This window comes from Triturus cristatus, chromosome 6 (assembly GCF_964204655.1).
Source record: "Triturus cristatus chromosome 6, aTriCri1.1, whole genome shotgun sequence".
Taxonomy (NCBI): Eukaryota; Metazoa; Chordata; class Amphibia; order Caudata; family Salamandridae; genus Triturus; species Triturus cristatus.
The window spans coordinates 81327577-81345423 of NC_140589.1; the positions used below are offsets into that span (position 1 = coordinate 81327577).

General features: G+C 49.2%; 1 protein-coding gene across 2 annotated transcripts in view; it reads right to left on the reverse strand.

The window, feature by feature from the left end:
- The window catches only part of LOC146813794 (cap-specific mRNA (nucleoside-2'-O-)-methyltransferase 1-like), a 664820-nt gene that overhangs the window by 215868 nt on the left and 431105 nt on the right, over positions 1–17847 (reverse strand). For both annotated transcript variants that reach the window (XM_085610257.1, XM_085610256.1), the window contains exon 18: positions 4442–4564. In XM_085610257.1, coding sequence (XP_085466383.1) covers positions 4442–4564 — 123 coding nt within the window. The remainder of the gene's footprint in view (positions 1–4441; positions 4565–17847) is intronic.

Below are 17847 nucleotides of genomic sequence, written 5' to 3' on the forward strand. Positions count from 1 at the left end.
GGGTTTCCCAGCTGTGGACTTCAAGACACTACCTGCAGCCTCTCTGTGTTGGTCCCCTCTACCGCAAGTGTCTCCGGAGACAGAAACCTAATGCCTCAGGAGACCTCTGCAAGCAGCTGCCATGGCGCGAGGAAAAGGGGACCAAAGGTCTCCCCAAGTCTCGAGCATTGTGAAAACTGACCTCTCCTGTTAGTTCAGCAGGACTGGCCTCCCAATCTATACCTGCCGCCTCTTTGTGACCAGACCGATCTCAATTGACTTCGACGAGACACCAAACGCTGTATTGCATCTCTGTCCCCGTTCACCCCGGGTGTCCTCTTGATGCTGCCTAGGACCTTGCCCCATACTCACCTAAAGTCCAGGAGATTGGTCCTATAAGTCGCTATGAAGAACTTGAATGCTGCATTTGTTTTTCCTCCATAGGATAACATTGCAGACTCTGAAAATTGCATTAAGTGTTGACTTTAGAAAACAATAAATATTTCTATCTGGAAACTTACTTACCTGATCGTAATGATTTTGGTGTCAAATATTATATAAAGATGAGTGTTATTTTTATAAATATGAGTGGATCTCCTTACTGAGTCGTGTGCATCATTTATTGACTGTGTGTGTGCTTAAGATGTCTAGCACACCTCTCTGACAAGCCAAAAGCTACTCAACGTTACTACCCCCTAAAAGAGCACCTTGGAAATGGTAGAGCAAGTCCCTGTCCTCTTTATGGGATACCTGGACTATTTGCACTGTATACCTCATTTTGGTATACTATATAAAGAACCAGCTTCCTACAATACCTCTTTAAAAAACTTCACTCCACCCGCACCACGTTAACAGAGTTTCGGCAAACATCCAAAGTGGGAAGGGGAAAGTTATGAGAGTCATAAACTTTACTCAGCTATGTTGGGAGACCAGGCAGATAATTTCCTAGAAGGGATCTCAAAACACAGATTCTGGAATTGAGAGGGACGTCTGAACCCACCCTTCACAACGGCCAAACTACTTGGCAGCCACAACCTCCAAGAGAGACAAGTCCCTGAGCAGTGATGGTCGCTCAGTGGAACTATATGTCGAACTGTGGGACTTGCTCAAGCTTTACATGTATATGGTGGAAAAGGGCTGTATGTTGCAATCCCAGCGAGAAGGCATGATAACACTTTCGTGCAAACAGAAGGGAGATGAAGACATCAAGAAGTAGAGGTCAATCTCGCTCTTAAAATCTTAGCCACGATAATGGCCAACCATCTATACAGGGTATTCACAAATAAAGTCCACCCTGATAAATGCTCTGAGACTCTGGGTCAGTAAACCGCAAACAGTCTGGCCCTGGTCTGGGACACAATTGAGTAGCTCAGAGACCGAAATGTTCAGAGAAGCTTGGTCAGTCTTGCTCAGAAAAAAAGGTGCTGGACTACACTTCCGATGAGTTCACTGACTGGACACTCAAGTGATTGGGAGACTTTTTCTGTCACATAGTGGACACAATGTATAGATATATCTCTAGCATGGCTATGATTAACACAAACCCCTCCCCAGTCCAGTCCGGGGTTAGACAAGGCTGCTCACTTTCATCTCTTCTGTTTATCTGTGTCACAGAGCTCCTTGCCGAATGCAGAACAAGAACATCAATAGAGGACAGTACCAGGCAGCAAGAAGAGGAAGAAGCAAAAATAAGTGCTCTCTCTACATGCATGACATCTCAGTGGTCTGTACAGACAGGCACTCCCTGAAGACACTGGAGAACATGTGCACCAAGTTTGTGAAAGCATCTGGAGCAAAGATCAACAGTGCTAATTCAGAAACATCTCTTCTTCAGTCAATGGACCGACAAGGCGAACCACAGCTATTCTTACACATACAAAAAGGAATAGGAAGACATAAAAATATCTAGTGCGAGTGTCACACAGGCAAAACACAAAGCTTGGTAAAACTTCCCTTGCCCATTAATAGTGGCAGGCTTCATCATAGGGCTTGCTAACAACACCCCTGAGCAGACCAACGTCTGGGATGGAGAAAAGGAATAGGGAACAGAATACATACAGATATGGTCCGGGATCTTTTTGTGCAAAACTATAACAGAGCTGTGATTAAAACTAGGTCGGTAAAGTCCTTCAGTTCCTTTTTTCGTGGAATTCCTGCCTAGGATTAAAAAATTAAGGACAGTGATGATACGGAGGAGACTATTACCCTTTATCCCTCGTGTCTGCAGATTGTCGTCCTGTTTCGGCCACTCCAAATTTCCCACTGGGCCAATCGACCTTTCTCAGGACCACGGATCCCACAATGATACTATCACCCTAACTGGAACTTCCAGTCTGGTGAAAGGCTGCTCAAAGGGGTTCTACCTAGTTATGTTCCAGGGGATGACATTGACTAGTGGCTGGCCTCAAATGAGAGCTCTCAAGATGAGCACACAACACCGGGGGACACTTCTGTGGGCATTAGGACCAGGGGATGGAAGAGATAGGCTACTCACACTAGGAGTAGGTAGCTGAATCCTACACCCACATGAAGGCAGCCCTTGTGGAGCTTTATGGGCTAACTCCTGCAGAAAATAGGAAGAAGCTTAGATGCCTTCAGAAAGGTAACACACAAACATGGATAGACTTTGTTGATACCTCAGTTAATGCACTCGATGGGTGGATTAAAGGCAACAAAGTGGATACATTTGAAGGGCTCTAAAATCTGTTGGTTAAGGAGCAATTTTTTTTAATAAATTGTCATTCAGAGAAGTTACACAAGCATCTGGTGCTCTTTAAGCTGTCTAGGGAACTGGGAGAGATAGTTGATGAGTGGGTAAGAACTATGGTCCCTGAATTCACACTAGGTGGTGACCAGAAGAAAGGCAGTCAGTACCCCTTTTAGGGGAAAGATAGAGGGAAAAGGATAAGAAGAAAGATGGGCCTAAAGAGTCCCCAAAAGTTGCCGGGGGGAATGTCACGAGCCACCTCCCAGTCGAAGGGGTATTTGGGAAAGAAGTTTCAACCCCTTGAAGGCGGGGGTGTTTTGACTGTAACCAGCCAGGGTATCAAAGAGGGGATGCAATGTGCACTAAAAAGGCACCCACTGGCGACCAATCCAAAGGGTTGGGGAGTGTGGAGATTGGATGTGAAGTTTCTCCTATGGATCCGAAAGGGTACATAGAGGCCATCTTAGTGTCCTTGAGTGGGGAGAACATTGAGCCTTTGGCCCACTGGCCTCCTACCATGGTGAAGCATATTCAGTGGCCAAAACAACCAACGGAGTGGAGGTGAGGGCTCAGGGAGACACAGGGGCCAGTATAACCATTTTCACGGATTCCCCAGTCCAGATCAAACCTGAGGAGATGTACAAGATTCTCAACGCTGACACTGTTACAAAGTAACACCCTATGGCTGTGGCTGACTGAGTGGGGAGGAATTACTGGCGCATGGAAAGTAGATGTGTCCCATGCTACCCCAGTGGATTGTTTGCTGAGCAATGACTTAGGAACGTCTGCTTGGGCACAAGCAGAGAGTAAGCCACATCCAGCCATGCTGGGTCAACCGGAATGGGTGTGTGTCACAGCCAGAGCACAGAAGGCCCTGAGAGATAGTCACAGGATCCTGGGGCCTGAAACTATAGATCAGGTCCCTAATGCAAAAAGGAGGGGGAGGAAGGCTGGCAACCCAGACTCCAAAGGTCCACAGGTCCAGAAGGAGCCCAACCCTCATGGGAAGGCCTGGTGCCTGAAGGCGAGTAGACCTCTGTATCTGGCAGAACTCCGAGGCAGCGGGCCCTCCAGGGAGGACCTGAGCAATGGACAAAGGGCCTGTTAAACAGGCACAAGAGGATGCCAGTGGTAACCATAAAGTATACTGGGAGGAGGGCTACGGTACAGCAAGCGAAGGGACCCCAAACCAGGGGCATCCAGGAGCCTGGTGGACCCTCAACCACACAGAGAGTTTCTCCTTAACCTAGCCTCTGCTATGCCCTTTGCTAGGCACCTAGGGCAGACCAAGACATGGGAAAGGCTGGTCAACCAATTCTACTGGCCCCAGATGTCTGAGAAGGACAAAGTTTTGTCGCTCCTGAGTGAACTGCCAAGCTAGAGGCAAGGCAGGAGGCAAGCCAAAGGCTCCCCATATACTACAGTGGTGGGGATACATTTTGAGAGGGTAAGGGATAGATATTGTGAGTTCCCGCTTTTCAAAACACAATCATGTAGACTCATGAAACAGATGATTTAATTCACTCTCTTATTATCATATTCCATTGTATGGTAGTACTTATTACTTAGATCAAAAGCTGCTGTTTAAAATTTACAAAGAAAAAAGTAAAATAAACACGCTATACAAATGTTACTTGGCAATTTGTGACATTCATTTTTTTAATGACTGTTTTTTACTTAGTGTTTATCTCCAAATGTAAAAAAAAAACTTCAAAATATCACATTGTTACCTTTTAGAAGAAGGGTGCATCTTACCTCTCCTTTAAGCTCATTAACTATTTCCACAGAGAGGAGAGTTTCCCTTGGCAACTCAGTCTTCAGGTCCACTTTTGTCCAACGATCAGTGGGCCGACCGTCCCATGTGTATATCTGTGATTTCTGCCAGGATTGAAAACAAACAATGATGTCCTGGAAACTAAAGACTGCCACTTCAGTTAGGATATTTATTAAAGTGTTCACTACATCTAGGATTTTCCCATTACTCCAAGAATGTGAAATATAAAAACTTTAGAGCAAAAAAGGTCCAAACTGCAAGCATACACTCTGATTCTGCCAGCACCCCACACATTTTCGACTCAACATCAGGTGGACACTCTGATATGGCTGCATAAAGATGGAATCAACTCCCTCTGTCCTTACAATCTGTGAGCACGTTCTCAGAATTCAAAAATAAACTCAAAACCCGTTTTATTTAATGGTCTAAATTGACAGCGCAGCTGACGCAAGAAAATGATGAGAGCATCACTGTAAGAAAATGTCCTATTTTGCATTGTCACCCCCAAGGTTTGGGATTGATGCTGCTGGTTTTTCGACTCAAAGTGCACTGAGGCTTCCTAACTGGACCTCAGTGACAGAAAACTGACCCCAGAACATGCATGTTACATGGCCTATACCCTAAAGGCATAGCCTGTAGCAGCAATGGTTGTGTAACCCTGGGTGTGCCATAGGTAAACTGAGTCTCCCAGACTGCCTTTGCAGACTGAAAGAACAGAATTAAACTGCTAGCCTGACTTTAAACCAATGGCAAAGTCAAACCTACCTCTGTAATCTGAGTAAATCACCCCATGGCAGGCCTACCGGGTCTTAAGGCAGGGCGTAGCATAATTTACTGGTAAAACAAGTATTTTACCTGTTCTGGTAGCAAAAACGTGAAACTGCTGTTATTACTACGGAGCGACTTGGTCGCCCCATTGGCGTATACAGGGTAACACACGGACCCCTTAGCAGTGCTAACTCTTGAACGATGCAACCAAAGTTGATACTTCAAGGTAACAGTTCACTTCATTAAGGTCGACTTGATTCTCAAATAAAAATGAATGTACCAAGTAACAGTGTGCTAAGGGGGCATAGCCAAGACACCAAACATGGCAGACGGGTGAGCACGGAGCTCTGTCTCGGCCCGCAAAATATCCTGTTCAGCGATGACATACGGCAGCCCTGAGCCACCGAGTTGACCACCCGCGGTGCCTGGGAGTGGGGGGAACACAGCCGAGTGCCAATTGCTGCCTAGGCTGCAGCTACGCAGAAGGCGAGCGAGGCACGATCCCGACACGCATGGAGGACTGAAACGAGCAGGTTGCTCAGCGATACCTGCGGCCTGGTTGCGGGGTGCCCTGTTGCACCACATGGCAAAGGTGGCTGCGGTCTCGCAGCGGAGGACCCTCCCAACGGTACACGAGTGCGACTGTTGAGATTGAGACCGGGGATTAGGCGGAGTGCCGGAGCTGCGGACAGAGAGGCCTGACAAGGCCCCGGAGGGTGACGCAGCAGACCCAGACTGAAGCCACAGAGAAGCAGGACCACGGGGAAGCCCCAAAAAGAGCAGCAGCTGTGGTCTCCCTCAAAAAGTCACTCCCACGACGACACCGAAGGCCACACTGGTGCGTGCGCAGCATTGGGAGCAGAAGGGAGTGCAGCCGGAAGCAGCCTAGCCACGGTGCCGGGAATCCAGCCCAGGAGACACCGGTGCCTCGTCCCGGCCTGAGGGGAGACCCGAGTGCAAGGAAAAGGCTGAGGGGAACTGTCGAGACCCTGAAATTGCAGAGAACTTGGTTTGAGCTGTGACCTGACTCTCGAAACGGCTGGCTGCCAACCAAAACGGAAAGAACAGCACCCGGCGGTGCCTAACAAACAGGAGACAAAAAAAGAAGGGCCCTCAGAGCGACGAGAGTAGGTACGGCAGTGGAGGAGCTGAGCAGTCCCTGGCAGCAGTGCCGGTTGGGTTCCCCCCGCATACTAAAACCAGGGGGAGATCACAGATGCGATAAGGGACTGAGGACTTGTGGCCATGCGGAGGAAAGAGATGCAAAGTGGCCCTGCCTTAGCTACCAGCTACCACATAGACCCCGAAAACCAGTGCTAGAACGGCCACGCCGAGAGCAAAAGCACAAAGGAGGCATACCCCCTATAGCGTCACAAGCAGACAGCAAGACCCAGAGGCTCAACGCCCCAAGAGGACAGTCCGTACAGTGCTGCATACATAGCTCATAGGCGTTTGGAAGTCAACTACTAGATCTCGAGCCCTGATCCTCCGACAGCTGCCCAGGTCGCAATATCTGGCACAAGGGGTTTATCGGAAGACAGGATACCTAAGCCGAAGCAGAAACCGGGGGGTCACCCAGCCTGCTACTAGGGAACCTTAGCCCGCAGGACAAGAAAGAGGGGGCGGTGAGACTACCAGCGAGGATAACTCCCGTACACTTGCACCTGGACAGGGTATTGGCTGCCATAATGGATACCAAAAACGCACTACCTTGGGGTGGTCTCGGTGGGATTGGGACTATTGCAGGCAGAACTACGGAAGTTGGCACACAGAGTTCGGGAAACTGAATCTGAATGATCCGAGCTGCAACCAGAACAAAGGTCACACACTGCTCGACTCGATGAACTCTCTAACAGAGAGGCAACCCCCGAACAACAGGCCGAAGACGCAGAAGGCCGCAATCGCAGGAATAACGTCAGACTCATAGGAATACCGGAACGAGCAGAAGGGTCCAACGTGGTCGAATTTTGGGAAAAATCGCTGCGCTCCATCGTGGCCTCGGAACTCCTTTCTCAATTCTTTGCCCTGGATAGAGCACACAGGGTACCAGGTCGCCCGCCTGCCCCGCGGGGATCTCCTTGACCTGTAATCGCCAGGCTTCCCCATTTTAAAGACTGAGACACAATCCTACGGCACTCCCGTACACATGGCCCGTACGTGGTAGAAAATAGTAAAGTGTCAATATTACTGGACTTTACCGCTAAGGTGCAGGCCCAGCGGGCATCCTTTCTCGAAGCTAAAAAAGCCCCTAGGGAAGCAGGGATACAATACTCCTTAATATTCCCGGCCAGGCTGAAAATCATGCTGGACGGCGCCTCACACTTTTGCAATACCCTGGAGGAGGTTTGGACCTGAATGGAAGCATACAAGGAGGGCGCGCCGCTGCCTAAGAGGCCCCTGTGATCAGACACAGGGCTACAGCCACGCAGAAAGACTGAAGCGTAGTCGGAAGACAGCTCAAACACTAAGACCCACAGCGTCGCAAACTTACCATGACAGACAAGCTGCGCTGCAAGCAGTAGCGCATATCATCTCGCCCCTGCACCAGGGTAAAACCTCAGTGGCATCGGCTGGATCTGTCGATACATCCGCTGAATATGGGGATTCCCTCGAAACAGATCCCCTACTGGTGAAGCTCACTCCACGATCTGCGGATGACATTGCCTAGCCGAGGCAGACCTCCAGGGCACCCCCTGAACTGGCATATATTTCACCCCCTCGCCCCCCCAAGAATCCACTCCACAAGAGATGAAAGACCATGGTCGGACCCAGTTGTGGTGGCGCCGCAGACTCTGGGCATGAACTCAAGACTGAGGATGGCCACTTGGGAGTAAATCACATGGTGGAGCAGGGATGAGGCGCTCCTGGCCCACCTAAACACTGCATTCACCCCCGCCAGAATGCCTCGCCTATCTGTTCGGAGGCGGTATTCTGACTCTAGAGGATAAAGTTCCTCACTTGGAACATTAGAGGCATGGGCTCACCAGCAAAACACCATAATATACTCAGCTACATTAGGCGCAGGGGAGCACAGATAGTCATGCTCCAAGAAATCCACTTGACCCTAGAAGAGGGGCAACGTCTCCGGCGACGATGGAGAGGCCACCTGTACGCTACGTCATACTCCTCTTTCTCCCGTGGGATGCTGATGTGGATACGCCCTGGAACCCCCTTTGATGTGATGCAAACCCTAATGGATCCCAAGGGCCAATATGTGTTGCTCAAGGGGAGGTTACTTGGCAAAGAGAATGGTGGGCAGCATCTACGCTACCAACCAAGAACAGCAGCAGTTTATTTGCAAACTCTCTAACCCGCTTGCAGGAATAGTCACACAGGAGGGGGTGGGGGGGGGGGGGACTACAATTGTGTGGCAGACACCATAGATCGATCTACCCCAGCACTGCATGGTGCACTGGCCAACTCCAACTCGAAAGCCCTCCGAGCCTGGATAAAACACTGGGACTTAATAGATGTATGGAGACTGCATCATGAACAGGTTAAGGACTACTCATACTATTCCCCCTTATACCATTTGTATGCCAGATTGGATATGTTCCTCTGTTCATCCCATATTAATACACAAATGACAGACAGTGAAAACCTGGGACGCACACTGTCCGACCACAGCCCCCTACTCCCGACGTTCTCCACGATGGCCAAGCGACAGCTATCCCCACCTGGCGACTTGATGTTACCATGCTGGAAGACACATGCTTCCAACAATCTCCGCATACCTCCATTACTGACAACTACTCAAGAAACTAGGGAATGGCTAGTTCCTCCCTAGTAGAATGGGACTCGTTCAAGGTGGTTATCAGGGGACACTGTATTGGAAAGGAGGTGGAAGCTAGGAGGGAGATAGTGAATGAACTCTGAAAACTGGACACGGAGATACATGTGCATGAGCTCAGACCTGGGGCTCAGATTGACAACCACACACAACTACCCAAAGCCAAGAGCACCTCCAACAAAACACTGTATAGACTGCGTACCTTAGACCGCAAAGATTACCAGACGAAACAGCATACTGAAGGCGGGAAATCAGACAGACTGCTAACGTGGCTTATTCAGCCTGAAAATAGGGGTCCCCCATAACTAGGCTGCAGTACGCGGATGGAATTACGGCCTACTCTCCTAAAACAATCAATACTTGTTTCTTACACTATTACAAGTCACTATATGAAACGCCTGCTGGCCATACCAGAGGACCAAATCCAGGGCTATCTGGACAAAATCCAACTAAAGAATATTGACATTGAAGCCTAGAGAGACCTGGGAGACCCTATAAGAGTACAATAAACCAAAGAGGCGATTAAGGACATGGCAAAAGGGAAGACCCCAGGCCCAGATAGCTTTCCAGCTGAATTTTATGCAACATACAGTGCTCAGCTAGAGCCCCACATCGAGAGGCTATATGATGACTCATTGGACTGTGGCCACTTGCCGACAACAACTAGAGAGGCCCTTGAAGTGCCCATCCCTAAGACTAAAGTAGACACCCCTAAGGTCACAGAATTCAGACCACTATCCATGTTGAATATGATCTTCAAAATATTAAGCAAAATATTAGCCAGCAGATTGCTCTGCACATGCGCACACTAGTCCACGCAGATCAGAACGGGTTCATCCCAACCAGATCCACGTCGGGCAGCCTTAGACAGCTATATTATGCAAAGTTTCACCGGGACCTCCCAAACTACCCGAACGCAGTGGATCTTGAAAAAGCTTTTGACTCCTTGCAGTGGGACTTCCTGTTGAAGGTAATGCATGCTATGGGGCTGGGTGAGGGATGTATCAGGTGGGTCGAGCTACTCTACACTTCTCCCTCAGCTAGAGTTAAGACAAGCGGTACAATCTCAAGCTCCTATGATATACACAGAGGAACCAGGCAGGGAGCCACCCTGTCACCCCTCTTGTTCGCTCTTGCTATGGAGCCACTAGCTGTGCAGTTTAGAGCAGAGAGTGGTCGACTTGTTTTGACACTGGGCGAGAGAGAATTCATGATTTCTCTCTACGCAGACGATATCCCCCTCTATTTGCGGAATGGCGATGGGGGGATAAGAGATGCAATGGATATTCTACATAACTATACTAAATTAACCGGTCTGAATGTAAACCGCCGCAAGACGCATGTCTTTACCCTCGATCTTAATGCCTCCTGCCCCCCCCACTCCCCCCCCATCGCTCCCAACAGGCAACTTGTCCCCCTGTCGTTCAGTTACCTAGGTATTCAAATATTCCATGAACAAAGAGACCTCCTCAAGGGTAATCTGAACCCTGCTCTTCGCTCACTTAAGTCAGTAGTGGCATTCTGGCGCTCCCTTAAACTCCCCACCATGTCAAGAGTAGCGCTCTCTAAAATGGTTATGCTATCAGGCCTACTTTATTTTTTCGCAAGCTTGCCGGTGGTCATCCCGAAGACCTGGTTTAATGAATTAGACACGCTACTGAGGGACTTGATTTGGGATGGGGGGGTCACAACAGAGTGTCATTAGCTACTGCCCAGAGAACGCCAGAAAATGGGGGATTGGGAGCCCAGGATTTCGCGTCATATTATCTGGCTGCCCAATTACAGTGGGTGGCCCAATGTCTGGAGGGGATTGGGTTGGAGATGTTGGACTTGCCACCCTGCACAGACCTGAAGGGGAAGCTGTTAGCTGGGTTACTACTTCCTAGGAGGCAAATTCAACTCCAGGGCGCCTTAGTTACAGTGGCCTTGAAATACTGGCGCAGAAGAATTATGCGAACGCCAGAAACCCCACTGTACTCACCAAACCTCCCCTTGGTGGGATTGCCAAGAGAAAATGCAGCCTCATCGTTTACCACGAACCAACTGAGAGACTGGGAAAATGCGGGCCTGTCGAAAACGGGGGACTGCTACTTAGAGGGAGAACAGATCCCCCTGGAGGACTTAATCTCCCAGTATGAATTGCCTTGTGGGCAATTTTTGAACTACCACAGGATGCAGAAAACCTTCCAGTCTCTATGGGGAGGGGGCACACACGAGCCAAACATGCACGGGCTCTTGCAGGACATGATTACACTGGGATCGGCAAGACACTTAATTAAGTGGCTGTACCAGGCCCTGAGGGAAATGGCAGTTAACCAAATACCCATGCTACAACAGAAATGAAGTTAACTACAGAGCGTGCCATTTCTGAGGAAGAATGGAAACAGGCGCTGCGATTACCCAAGACAATCTCCAGAAAAGCTAGCTTCAAATACACCCAATTCAACATCCTCCATATGACTTATCTCAAACCACACAGACTTAACATAATGTGGGGCAGCGCTGACAAACAATGCAGGCGCTGTGCACAGCCAGACGCTGACTTCAAACACATGGTATGGAATTGCCTAACCCTATCTTTATAGTGGCATCATGTCCTTAAGTCATTACATAAGGTCCTTGCACGCACTAACCACTACACAATGGAAGTATGTGTGCTGGTTTTGTGCCCTAGGCCAAAACCTAATAAAATAGGAAACCAATTCATAGATCTAGCTCTGGTGTTGGCTAGAAGGAGAAAAGCTTTAAATGTCACGGCCTGGGCCCAGGCGGAAGAAAGAGCATTAATAGGAGGAGGACAAAAGAGGGGTGAAGCGCCGCCCTATAGCGGACCTGTGGTCCACAGTAGTACGAGATTGCGAAGCAAAAGACACAGTTGAAGGGGACTGTCCTCCAATGCCATAAATTTAAAAAAACATAGCCGAACCTAATTTAAAGACTAAAACCAGTAACCCCACTCGATGACCCCTAGGTGGCCTCTACAACACCATTATATCCTACAGAATGTATACAGGACCTGCCTGTCACCAGAATAATTTGACCAATATACACAATAGACGCTCTCGTTGCTACTAAGTTTCATAAAGTAAAATCTTTTATACATGTTTAGCTATTGGAATATGATACATAGATAATGTCATGTCGAACTAACCCCCACCTTTGACAGATTTATTGTCGAAACTTGATTATTTAGAATGTGCTGAAACGCATGAATAGTATATGTTCTCCTATGTTTTCTTTTATTCTGCATGCTGAGCACCCAGCAGTTGCTGATGTTTGTAGACTCGACAAAAGTTGAAACTAAAATGTAAAACTCAATATAAAGACGTTTAAAGAAAAAAGTAACAGTGTGCTACTTTTACAAAGTTGCCACTTTGTTGCTTTTACAAAGTTGCCACTTTTTTTTGCGTTTAATCTCCTGTGCCCTTAATGGTTACAAAAGCAGCTTGAGCTCGAGACAGCTTTCTGCCCTCATAGGGCGACATGCTAACGACTACCAAGAAAGGTGAAAATAGGGGCCTGCACTGGAGAAAGGTGGGCTGGTGGTGGTGGGTATAGCCAGAGGGGTGGCTGGTGGATTGTTGATGATGAAGTGAACGATGGAGTAGTCCTACCAGTTGAGAGGGGTGGTGTGCCTGAACTTGATCTAGTCGCTGGAGGTGAATATGGGGTTTAGGATGTGTCCAGTATTCCTCGTTTGACCCTGAACGAGCAGGGCGAGTCCGATGGTGTCCAGGCTTTAGAGTAGAGCTGCAGAGTTGGGATCAGTGGGGTCATCTAGGTGGAGGTTCAAGTTGCTGAGGAGGATGAGGTCTTTAGCGCTGATGCCGAGGGGGGCCACCAAGTCTGTGATGAAGTTGCAGAAAGTGGTGTGGGGTCCTGGGGCTCTATATGCTAGAGTTTCTCTGATGTCCGGTTTTCTGTTTGTTTGAACTGTGAAATTAATGTGTTCCATTAACGGTGTGTTCTTTTCTGTCAGCGAGATGCAATGAATCGTGTCGCCATGGATTATGGTGAGGCCTCCTCCTGGCTTGTGGGTTCTGTCATTGTGTGTTGTCTTGTAGCCCGTCAGGATGGCTGTATTGATGATGGGTGACGACGCTGGGTTGATCTAGGTATCAGTGAGAAAGAGGATGTCTGGGGAGTGTGTTTCGATGAGGTCCCAGATCTCAGTGACATTTTTAAAGAGTGAGCATGTGTTGAGAAGCATTCAAGTCATGTGGGGAAGGGGAGGGTGTTGACGGTGAAGCGCATGTAGAGACTTATGAGGGGGTGGTGCGTGGGGGGAGTGTTGTTGCAGGTGAAGTGATAGTGTGAGTATGTGAAAGGTCCTACTATGGTGTGAGGCGCAACATGGAAGCAGTGGTCAAGGTGGCGAACGTTGAGCATGTGAAGGTCATTGGTGGTGTAGCTGTGGCCAGGAATCACAATACAGGGCGTGGTCAGGGAGAGGACGGGCACAGTTGGGTTTGCCTTTAAAGCACCCTTTGCCCGTGGTCATGTAGGTGCTGGGAGCATGGGGGGCGGTGCTAACAGGAGGCGGGGAGAAGATGCGGGAGAAAAGGTAAGGAGCAGTAGAGGCAGGAGAGAAAATTTCGGGAGAGTGCTGGGTGTGTGGGGAAAAGCAGACAGGTGCAGTGGCACACGTTGAAAAGTGGCACAAAGCAGAAAAGAATGAGAAAAAATTAGAAAGAAGCACAACACAGTAAAGAAAAGAAGCAAAGTGATCAAGGAACAAGGGGAGGCAGAGGTTGAGAGAAAAGAGTACAAGAGAGCAGTCGAGAAGGACAGAGGCAGAGGAGAGTGGAGGCAGCGGTGAGGGTGAGGGAGGGGCTTGAGGTTTTGAAAGGGCCTTAGACGGAGTCACAGGAAAGTGGGTGGGTTGGGGCCTAGGAAGTGGTTCGAGACAACAACAGGTGGATAGTGAGCAATCCAGAAGACTTACTTCCCTTTAACTTAGATAAGGACTGCAGACTTTCATCCTCCCTTCGGCTTGGTTTGCTAGAAGGCTCACTGGCTGCAGAGGGGTCTGGAGTCTATAGGTCTTTGGATTCCCAGGAGTTAAGTAAGTCATTACAAATGCAAGAGCTGCTGATCCAAGTGTTTGATTTAAATCAGCCATCAGTAGCAAGATTTATTGACAATCAGCCATCTGAAACATCATAATAAATAATAATAATACTGATATTTGTAGAGCGCGAACAGCTACCTCACAAGGAGGTGTCCCGGCGCTATAGACCGCTGGGGAACCCGTCCTGGCTATCCCTGTGAGATGGTCCCTTGCTGGGTATCTCCAAGGTGAAACCAGGCATCCCCAGCGTCTGTGGGGGGCCGTTGTAGAGATGAGGCAAGCTTAATGCCCAGAGTTGCCGAGTGTGTTCCTGGTTAGAGTAGGTACCGAGGCGAGAATTATAGAGTCCGTTTTGACCCTGGTCCACGACCCTGCCGCGTCGGGAATTGAACCCTGGTCCCTGGCCAATTCTCTGCTTACGGGTCTGCCGCCTCTAACCAGTGAGCCACACCTCTCCACATCATCTTCACTACTAGACATTATCCAATGTATGCAGAAGACATTACAAGGAATTCTGGAGATTCTTGTGGTTGTCAGCTGTAATCAAGTTTCTCAGTCTAAACATCTGAAGGAGATTCATACTGAATTATGTCAAATGAATACCTGCATTCCAACAGTAACGGGTCCGGTGGAGGGAAATGTTCCATGAGCATGAGTGAATTATGCAGTTTCAATAAATGATAGGAGTATTCAGCAGGGCCCCGATAGGTCCCAGAGTTCGATTTAGATCTCTAGAGAATGAGTTTGAGGGATGATTGCCTTTAGCTTCTGAACTACCAGCGGAATGAGTGGGAGAGGCGAAAAGCATAGGAAAATATCCCTGACCAGTTCATCCATAGGGCATTGCCTTTGGAGAGCGGGTGTGGAAACCTGGAAGCGATGCTTGGGCATTTTGCGTTTTGATCTGTGGCAAATAGGTCTATCTGAGGAAAGCCCAATTCCGGAAAGTAGGGAAGGAGGATTAGGGGATGAAGTTCCCACTCGTGGATTTGCGGTCTCTGTCTGCTGAGAAGGTCTGCAATTTGACTGTTTACTTCTGGAAGGTGTTCTGCTAGGTGATACATTTTGTGATGTATGGCCCATTTCCAAATGGTTTGTGCTAGGCGTGACATTGGAGAGAATGTTTCCCCTTGTTTTTGTATGTAATACATAGCTGTCATGTTGTCTGTGCGGACTAGGACAGTTTTGCCTACTAGGTGAGTTTGAAAGTCGTTGAGCGCTAGAAACACTGTGTCGCGGGTTGAATGAAGCACGAGATCGCAAAGGGGTGAAATGCAATGGGTGTTTTTATTTCAAGGAGATCACACCAGTCCAATAAGGGAGAGCAGTCCCGAACACAGCAGTTGTCCCTGAAGTGGGGTTTCAGACTTTCTCGGGGAATTAGCTCCTCAACTCCAGGTTCTGGTCTGGTCGTTTGTCGGGTTCTCCCAGGATCACGTGGGGTCATATAAGAAAAAGAAAACACAGCCTTAATCTCAGGCAATACGAGAAGAGACGGGGAGGGGACGTGAGGGAGCAACACAGGGGCCAGGCGGTGAGTGTAGAAGGAAACCAACACCGGGAGTACCTCTGACCTGTAAGCAGCGGATGAGCCGTCCGCTTGCTTCACTGTCCGCCCTGGGAGGTCTCAACCACTCGCTGCCCCGACCCGCGGAACCGGTCACGTACCTGCTGGAGCCATGAACCTCCTGGTCCGTAGCGGGGCGCAGCGTGGGATATGCCTCCTGGCTCCTCGATGCGTGGTCCTTCGTCTGGGCACGGGTCCGCTGGGCTCTCCGCTCTCTGTTCGTTTCCTCTGTGTCACGATGGCGTCCGGGTTCACTTCCTCGCTGTGACTCCACTCCCTCCGACCAGGCGACTCCTGTCTTGTAACGTGTGAGGGGGGTGGGGTCTGTCGTTGAAGAGGCGGCATCGTTGTTAAAGGGCGAGAGCCCAGGGAGATCAGCCGCGTTATACTCGCCACCCGCGATCCCGATGTCTGGGGGCTGAAAGGGAGAAGAGGAGGGTGGAGGATGTGAGTCTGGGGGGTTCTCATGGGGAATATGGGGCAACCCCTGACACTCCCCTCCCCATGAGTAGTCCCGTTCGGGGACACACGGGACTCGGGAGAGGAAGTCCGCGTTGGAGTTGTCAGTCCCCCTTCGATGATAGACGTCAAAAGTAAAAGGTTGATGGGACAGAAACCAGCGCATCACGCGCGGATTGTTAGACTTGTTCCGGCTCATCCATATTAGCGGAGCATGATCGGTATAGAGCTGAAATAGCCTACCCTCTAGATAATAGCGCAGTTTTTCTATGGCCCATTTTACAGCCAAGCACTCCTTTTCTACAATCGGGTAGTTCTGTTCACGGGGAAACAGCTTCCGACTAACAAACAGGATGGGTCTCTCAGTACCGTCTAAGGTGACTTGCGACAGGACGGCTCCTATGCCGTTCTCAGAAGCGTCAGTCTGTAGGACAAAAGGCAGGTCAAACTTAGGAGAGACTAACACAGGTCCACTAGTGATCGCTTTTTTTAGGCGATTTACGGCGTCTATGACCCATGGAGAAGGGTGCCGTAGAACTTTGTCAGGGGTTGATTTCTTTAGGAGTTCTGTCAAGGGGGCCGCTATATCTGAATATTGTGGGATGAACCGTCTGTAGTATCCAAGAAGGCCCAAAAAGGCACAGACATCCTTCTTAGTAGTAGGGATAGATGTTTCAGTGATGGCCCTGATTTTCTCTCTCTGGGGTTCAAAACATCCGTTTCCCAGGAGATACCCTAGATATTTTACTTGGTGAAAACCTACAAAGGACTTTCCAGCGTTGATGTGAAGGCCTGCGGCGTGTAGCTCCTGCAGTACCCGACGACAGTGCTCCAGATGTTTTCCCCAAGTGGGGCTGAAGATCACTATATCGTCGAGGTAGGCCAAGGAATACTCCTGATGGTACCGCAGGACTATGTTCATCAATCGCTGAAAAGTCGCAGGGGCACCATGTAGACCAAAAGGCAAGACCGTAAACTCGGACAACCCGTCAGGGGTGGAGAAAGCGTTTTTTTTCTGACCCCTGCTCCGTAGGGGTATTTGCCAATACCCCTTGGTCAAATCTAACGTGGTGATGTACTGTGTGTTTCCTAGTCTTTCGCTTAACTCATCTACTCGGGGTAGGGGATAGGCGTCTAATGTGGAGATGGCATTAACCTTACTGAAGTCGATACAGAAACAAATGGAACCATCAGGCTTGGGTACTAGAGCAATAGGGGAGGACCATTCGCTTTGTGAGGACTTAATTACCCCCATTTGCAACATTTTATTCACTTCTTTGGAGACGGCGGCCCGTCGGGCGGCCGGGATTCTGTAGGGCTTTTGTTTAATGACCTCACCTGGGGTGGTGTTTATCTGGTGTTCCACTATGGTTGTCCTTCCTGGAATATAGGCGAATAGGTCCTGAAAAGGGAGGAGGACGTCCAGGAGTTCCCTGAGTTTTGCGGGGGGTAGGTTCTGGTTTACGCCCAACTTGTCTAGGGTGCAAGGGCAACTGTTCTCCATGAGGGAGATCTGTACGTTTTTCGGAGGAGATCCTATCAATTTCTTCAATGGGTTGATGTGATAGGACTGAGTTTTCTGCGGGGTTACTTGTAGACGTGGTCTGTCCTAGTGTCCCTACCACTCTATAGGGTCCCTTCCACTCGCTTTTAGCCTTACTGGCAGTGGTGGGTAATAACACCAAGGCCCAGTCATTTATGTGTAAGGAACGCATTTTCTTCCCTTTTCTCA